Source organism: Nicotiana tomentosiformis, chromosome 1 (assembly GCF_000390325.3).
Source record: "Nicotiana tomentosiformis chromosome 1, ASM39032v3, whole genome shotgun sequence".
NCBI lineage: Eukaryota > Viridiplantae > Streptophyta > Magnoliopsida > Solanales > Solanaceae > Nicotiana > Nicotiana tomentosiformis.
Window position 1 is genome coordinate 28,662,323 of NC_090812.1, and position 8,139 is coordinate 28,670,461.

An 8,139-nucleotide genomic window follows, 5' to 3' on the forward strand; every position below is an offset into this window, starting at 1 on the left:
GTACTTTGAACCTCCATAATCTTTGCTTATCTTTACTAACAATGCAGCCCCTTTTTGTAAGGTGTTATGCGCACCAGGTCCTAGACCATCAATAATCTCTTTTAATATTTGTCTTTTGGAGGTTAGGTATTGCGTCCCCCTCTATTGTACTTATTCTTACAATCTATATACGAAGTAGGGGATAATATCAAACCCCCCATCACCTCGGGCCAGCATAGCCCGGGTGAATGGTTTATAAGAAAAAAAAATATACTATAGTGGTATACTGTTAGGCAACAGTGTTCTTCTTCGATTATTACAATATACCGTTGCAGTATATTGTATACTATTGTAGTATAGCTATATACTCCTACAACATATTTTATACGGTAGCGGTATATTATTGGGTAACTGTATTCTTCTTCGATTTTTAGCTGAAAAATTCGATCTGATCAGCTCCAAATGCGATCAAATTTCAGTATAAACTTCCATAAGATACTATAAGCAATATTTAATAACACTCACTTTGAATCAAACAAGAAATCTTCAAAATAAAAATTTTAAATTCAAGAGCTTCAAGCCCATTAATGGTGGATATTCAAATACACATAAAATTTCATATTCGGGAAGCTTACTCGAAGGTACTATAAGCAATATTTTATAGCACCTACAACGAATCAAACAATAAATCATCAAAATAAAATTTCAAATTCAGGAGCTTCAAGCTCAACAATGGTGGGTTTTCATACACACACAAAAGTCAGATCTGTAAACTTAATATATTAAGTAATCATATGTGCTACTTAAAATAAAGAAAGACCAAAATTATTTAGTTATCAGATTGTAATAGCTACTAAGTAACCTTGCAAAAATGAAGCTGGATGTTTTAATATTCTGTACTTCAAATGCGAAGGCAAATAGTTAATGGGTGGGCCGGGTAAATAGTCTAGGTCGCATTGGTGGGAAAAGTTAATTAGTTTAGGCTTGGGTGTTAAAGGGTAAATAGTTTAGACTTAATGGGTATAAAGTGAGTTTTTTCCTATATAAATTGCGTTTTGCACACCTCCCAACCCTTGCACCCTCAACCCCCATCCCGTACTCCCAACCCCCCTTCCCCCACCCTCCACACACCCCGGGTGCCCTTCGACACCCAAACTCCCCTCCCCCGACTTACCCGACCCTCCAACCATAGATGTTTTTGGGTAGCGATGGGAGCAGAGGGGAGGGGGTTCAACCCGCAAAAAATTCAACTTGTCGCATAGCAATTTTCATGTTTTCGGCCCGCTTGACCTGTCCTGCTTAATTTTTTTTTTCCTTTTTAATTTTTGTTAATTTGCTAAACACACAAGTTTAACGTTTGTTTTTATAAAAATGGAGAGTTTTATTATATCATGAGATTTCGTTACTTTCCAAATTAATAGGTTGATTCCCAAACACTTTATTGTACTATTTCCTTGCCATTTTTTTCAAATTTTCACTTGTCACGATTTCTTTAAAGAATTTTTTACACAGATAGTTTCCTTATAAAACATTGTGTCTAATTTATCTATTATAATTTATATATAGTTTATTAAAATTTATACATGATTTATACAGCATATATTATTGCAATTATTAGGTTATATTCCAAGCTTCCGTGTGTGTGTGTGTGTATATATATATATATATATATATATATATATATATATATATATATATATATATATATATATATATATATATATATATATATATATATATATATATTATACATTTTATATTCCAAATGTATTAATTTTATTTTTGTAAATGAGAACAATGGATTATGTAAAGTGAGCAATGAGCATAAGTCTTTTTTGGATAGTATTACTTGATTAGCATTTGATTTTATATAAAAATGATAAATGACTGTTGTATTGCAAAATAATCCCTAGCAAAGAAAAGGGAGACAAATGTTTGAAAATATGTGCAATATATATGGATATGAAGGGATTCAACCCTTATGAAGCTGATGTCGGGCGCTAAATTAGGCCGTGGATCAATTTAAAGAGAAGATTATGAGATAAACTAAACCCCTTTTGACTTTTTATTACAAAATTAATGCTTTAGATTTTTTTTTAAACGTGTTTATCGATCCAAATTGATAGCTTTCTGTTAGGTGATATATTTATCTAGTTGTCATGTATGTAAAATATCTATTACTGCTAGGATTATGAAATTTTTTCTTAAATTTTGGCTGTTTACGTTTTCTTCTCTTTTTTAAATTTCACCTATATTCATTAACTTCCAGCTCTTGTAATTCTGATCTTATTTAGTATTAAATTAGCGAAAAATGAATCTCGTTAACTCAGAAAACGTGATATTATCCACTAACACAATAATTCTAATCCGCTGTTATATTGTTCCAAATGATAACAGATTCACCAATGCTTCTTGCATGTGCACTTAGGTTATGTAAGATGGAAAAAAGAAGATTCAGGTACTATACTTAAATGTCTAGAAGAATTAATCGCAAGTGATTGCAGTTTCTAGACCTTTACGCGGCAATATATTATCAGGTATAAATCCGTTTGGTTTACAAACAATTCCAAATAAATTTCGAGAAACTGAAACTAAGTTCATTTTGGCTATTATTTTTTCAAAAAAAATTGAAAACATCGTTTGTTCATCGAACATGATCAGTTTTTGAACAAAAAATTGAAATTTTGTTTCAAGTTTCCCAAAACCAGTTTTTGGATGAAAATTTGTCTTCTACTCACATAATTTCAACTTTTTTTTCAAATAAAATGCATATCCAAACACAACTTCAACTTCTAAAAGTTATTTTTCAACACAACTCCAAAAATCTTTTTTCATGTTTCAATCAAATCTATGTCCAAACGCTAGCTAAGTTTTGTTGTCATAATTCGGATTCTGATTTTAAATCAGAGTAGAGAGTCGAGAGAACCCGCTCCTCCCCGCTTGAATTTTTTAAACATTATTCAACCCCCCCCCCCCCCCCCCCCCCAAAGCTTGGTTAGTCAGAGACGGATCTGTGATTTAAACGTTATGGGTTCAACCTTTAAAGTTTTTAGTATTGAACCCGTTATATTTTTAAAGTTATGAGTTCGCTTCTACTATTTATTGCAATTTTAGTGAAGTTTTACATATAAATTTATGACCCGCTTCGAAAGTTATAAATTCAATTAAACTCGTAACATCTACCCCTGAAACTTGTCCCACTTTGAACCTCCCTGCCCCATTCAGGGGCGGCTCTACTAAAGTGATGGCCTAAAGCCAGAATTAAGAGGCCTTAAATTTATTAACTAAGTTTTTTTTTTTTTGGTAACGATTGTATACCGATCCTTTTGTACGTCTCTTGGTTATTCCTGTTACATGCTAGCTCCCACCAGTGAAGATACTTATTAACAAAACTCACTAGGGTTTACATAATATTTTATAAGAAACATATATTGAGGGTTAAGATAGTATTTTTATAAATTCTCATAATCTAATGATCTTAATTTTACACCACCAAGTAGATCAAAATAATTTTATACATTTGGAATAATGCAAGTCTATTTTGGAGTGAACAAAAAAAAAAGCTTCATCCACTCATTATAAGAAATAATCAATTCCAAAAACTATTACAAGAGACTTCATTTTTTATTTAATTATCAAAGTCGTTATCAAGGTATTTATTTATATATAGTGTATGTTTATTATAAAATTCAATTAATTATCTGAACAATCTCTATCACATTCCAAAAACTGAAGTATAAAATCTAATCTCCTTTATTAATAAATTTATACTATATAAATAATATACAAATACAAAAAATAATAATTTTCGGGCCTTCAACTTTGGGGGCATAAATCGCAATTTGCTTTAGTGGCGTCCTCAGTGAGCCAACACTGGCCCCATTGCCATCCTTTGGGGACAATATTATTTGTTTGCTTACCAAAAATTAGAAAATAAGTAGGAATAGTTTCTAGAAAAATATTTTCCTACGTACCAAATGCATCCGTAATAACGACTTGATGAACAAACCAAAACGACAATTGAAGAAATAGAAAGTCAGTAATACCCTATTTATATAGGGTACAATAAGAATTCTTCTTTTAGAAGAAAGAATATATATAGGAGTATGAGGGTGTTTGTATTAGCTTTTAAAAAGTAGCTTATAAGCTAAAAGTCAAAAGTCATAAATTGGTAATACTCAATTTTAGGCTTTAGGCTTATTTTTATATTTTTCATACCAAAAAGTGAGTGTCTTTAAGCACTTTTTATCATTGCCAAACACTGCAAAAACTAAAAATAAGATGATCCAAAAATCTCTAGCGGTGGTGAAACCAATCAAGATGCTACCTATTTAACTCTTCGGCCGTAGTTATTTAGGTAGTGTTTCGAGATCAAACTCGAGGAACACATGAAACAAAGATGACTTTAACTAGAAATTTGAAAAACTTATTCGCACTGAGCGTTTACCCCCAAATCTATCCATGGTTTAATGAGTATTAATTAACCATGATTTAATGATAACCATATTTATAAAAACATGTATCATGTATGTATTGTTCGGTGGAAACACCTGATGCGGTTAAGTTTTTACCCATATCTATTAACATGCTATATCGAACCCTTGAACATATTAAGCCTTGTACCAAATGAGAGTCAAAGGAAGCACAACGGGAAATTTAGCCAAAATCCAAAAGGGTGACAAAACCCGATTTGCTTCAGAATTGGCTTCCAATACTAGCATACATCCATTTTTTGTTCATTCATGGGTGCTGATTCTCTTGAAACAATAAAATAATGGCTACAAAATTTAACATTTTGAAACTTCCAAATTGGGAAAACAATAGAAATGTCACACACAATTCTTCAGGGAATCACCGGCACCCTGGAAGAAACAACAAGAGAGAGCAAAGTCAGCTATGAATATGCCAACAAGAGATAAAACTACTGCTGAAGTAGTCGACTCTCCCACCCCTTTGGCACCTCCCAGCGTGGTGACCCCCCAAGCACAGCTTATGATGGATATAATAGCACCAAACACCCCTGATTTAATCATCGCACTAATAAGGTCCCATGATCTAAGAGCTCTCTGAGCAGAATCCAAGATTATGTTTATGCTAATTCCATAAACACCATCAGCCAAAAGAGCGCTGGATGCCATTCCAACTGTAAAGCACATTAGGGTTAAAAATGGTAACGCAATGCAAGAAGCAATCACTCTTGGTGTCACCAAATAATCAACAGGATTTGCACCAAGAACTCTCAACGTGTCAGTCTGCTCAGATACCTGCATGGTGCCCAGTTCTGCAGCAAATGCACTACCGATACGCCCAGCAACTACAATTGATGTGACAACTGGACTTAGCTCTCTTGAAAAGGCAAGGGCCAACACCCCACCAACAGATCTATTTAACCCTAATCTAGTGAATTCTCTAACAAATTGGATAGTGAAGGCCATGCCAACAAAAGCTGCTGTTAACAGACAGACACCAACCGACTTAGGTCCAACTCTTTCCAACTGTTGAAGAGTATTCCTCCAGTGGACTTTACCCTTTATGATTCTAATAATAACCTGCCCTGCCAAGATAGGAACTGATAATCCCCTCCATAAGTACCTGGGAGGTGACCACTTACTCAAGAATGTTTCTCCTCCATTTTCCCATTCTTCCACTGTAGATGTGTCCTCTTTAGATGCAGTTGTGTCCTCTTCAGAAACAGACAGACTTGGATGACCATCATTAGAGTTAGGAATCACACAGAATCTTTTCAGTTTGAAAGGTTTTAAAACCTTACGGGTCTGAGCTCCTTGATTAAAGTCAAATCTCCGAGGAAGCCAATTCAAGCTCAAAACTTTTACATTTACATGACTCACCTTATTATAGCTGCCTCTGCAATCCATACAAAGCTAGTGTAAGTCAATCTAAGTGATGCACTCTATTTTGAAAATCCACATCAGTAACCATGTGTGGTAAATGGAAGTTGAACATACACATCAAGTTGCATGTTATACATTTACAGACACATTATAGAAAGTAAAAATACACTTTCACATATGAACACAAAACCAAAAGGCAAAGAGAGAGACCTTCTGGATAAGTGAAGAGGATAACAATGAGAAGCTGCTTGCATGTTGGTTTTGAACTAGGGCCCTTTAAGTGAAATCTTTGGTCTTTTAAGTCACTCTCAGCACAAGAAGATGACCTGCTTTGAGTAAAATGGAGCATTAAATCATTACAAATTTAGAATCTCAATCCCAAGGGAGTACATAATTTTAGGTAACAGGATTTGCTATAAAGCAAGCAAATGGTGTCAAGTGAAATCTAAGACATCTGATGTAGAAATCTGAGACCTCAGGACTACAAAGAAGAGAAAGTATATTTTACAGTCAGCATCATCATATGTCATCATGAACATCACATTAATGGAGGGAAGCCCTCCCTGTCAAAGTGGCACCTACACTTTTGGCACTTTGGCCCTCTACTAATTCTTGTGGCATTTTGACCTTTAAAGAAATAGAATTTCGTCTTCACAAAGATAGTCAAAAAAACTATGACAAGGGTAAGCTAATAGGTAACTTTTCAAATGCACTTTGAAGGCATTAATCAATCTAATAGAATTTCATCTTCCAAGTAAACATTTTGGGTTAATCAAGCCGGATTAATTATTTAAGGGGGCATCGCTCTAATCGCTTTATGTAGTAACATTCCTTTTGAATGCCTAGGTTGTAACCTTTATAGTGATAGCGCATCAAAAAGATCTTTCGATCAGAAAAAAGTAAAGCTTTAATCATTCTTTAATAGAAGACTTTCTTTTTCTCAACCAGTCAATTGTAAACGATCAAAACAAAATTGGAGATAAATTGAGGTAAAATGACAACAAAACCAAGAGAGGACGGGACTTGCCCAAACAAAAATCCAGAACATTCCCATTTCCCACATGATGAGTCTGATACCAATTCCTACAGTTCTACCCTTTTTACTCAATATTTCCTCTACTTCATACCAGTAACTCATATATTTCATGAACTACCTTGTACAAAAGTCAAACAAGTTCTCATTTCAACAATAAAAACAAAAAGAAGGCAAGTGAAACCTGTTTTACACTAATTATTTAGCACTGTGAAATCTCAGTTCATGAGTAATACATAAGACCAAGAACTAGAATCTTCTTCAACTAAACTCATCTTACTCTATGTTTCACCAATGTGTCCCTACGAAAGCGACCCAAAGTCTAAAAATTTCCGGAACTTGTATCAAATACATTAGAAAATACCAGAAAAAATATTCGCAGAAATTACCATTATTTTGGCCAGTTTCACCAACATTTAGCATTATCTCAGCATCAATTCGCATTTTGCACAAAATTAAATTTCCTAATGTAACACTAATATAAAATCACTAAAATCAGGTGCTACAAAACAATTATAGAAATTTACCAGCCACAGCAGCTCAATTTACATTTCCAGCCATAGTACAATCAGTTCAATCTAATTTCATTATTCAATTTCGAGAAAACAAGAAACTGTTAAAAGAATATCGAGAAATTGACCTTTTGGGATCCGAACTTGCCTTTGGCAGAGACAGCCTTTTTCTTCTCCACTATGTGTCGCATAGAATGGAACGACGCCGTTGCTACCCGCTTCTTTCCGGCCACTGGAGCAGTTGCGAGTAGAGCTCTTCGCTCTCTTTCCCTCTGTCAGTCAGTCGGCGATTGCCAGTCTTCCTTTTCCGAATTCTTGTTTCATGTTTTTTTTTTCTCCTTTATTTTGTTTCTTCTGAAAAGAAAAGATAGTAAAACACCGAGTTAGTCCCTATATTCAGTTGTAATTTCATTTTGGTACTAATTTTTTTAACTATGTTTATTATCACCTCCACAGTTAATAAATTGAATGTATCAATAAGTTTGAAATGTTATTGAGCTCATCGCTGCTCAAAATTAAGGTTTAGACAAGTTTTCAATTTTTTTTTTTGTTTTAAATATCAAAACCAAAAGCGTCTGGGTTTGTTTTCTGAAAATTAGGTAAAAATGTGTTGAAAGAATAGGAAACAATCCAAATATATGTTTTCACAAAAATTAATGATCAGATGTTCATTAAAAATATCTTCTTTAAATCAATTAATCTAAACAAGCAATCTTTATTTCTAGATTTTTCTTTAGAATTTCTCTTAATACTATTTTACCAA

The 8,139-nt window shown here is 33.6% G+C and overlaps 1 protein-coding gene across 2 annotated transcripts; it reads right to left on the bottom strand.

Annotated features, from left to right (window-relative positions):
• Positions 1-4,655: 4,655 nt before the first annotated feature.
• On the bottom strand, positions 4,656-7,731 carry LOC104096978 (protein TRIGALACTOSYLDIACYLGLYCEROL 1, chloroplastic). Of its 2 annotated transcripts, none has more exons than XM_009603454.4 (3): positions 7,505-7,731; positions 6,042-6,157; positions 4,656-5,844 (listed from the first exon to the last, which is right to left on the bottom strand). In XM_009603454.4, exons 2-3 carry the CDS (start codon positions 6,083-6,085, stop codon positions 4,809-4,811), a joined length of 1,080 nt encoding a protein of 359 aa, XP_009601749.1. In that variant the 5' UTR covers positions 6,086-6,157; positions 7,505-7,731; the 3' UTR covers positions 4,656-4,808. The 2 variants fall into 2 exon arrangements, with proteins under 2 accessions (XP_009601749.1, XP_009601751.1); XM_009603456.4 differs by having other exon boundaries at positions 7,525-7,691.
• Positions 7,732-8,139: the final 408 nt, after the last annotated feature.

What these genes read in the sequence shown, in the direction of transcription:
- LOC104096978 (XM_009603454.4), bottom strand. Translation starts at nt 6,085, where the DNA reads ATGCAAGCAGCTTCTCATTGTTATCCTCTTCACTTATCCAGAAG. An exon ending in CCTCTTCACTTATCCAGAAG is followed by an intron (nt 5,845 to 6,041) that starts GTCTCTCTCTTT and finishes TATGGATTGCAG; the next exon opens with AGGCAGCTATAATAAGGTGA.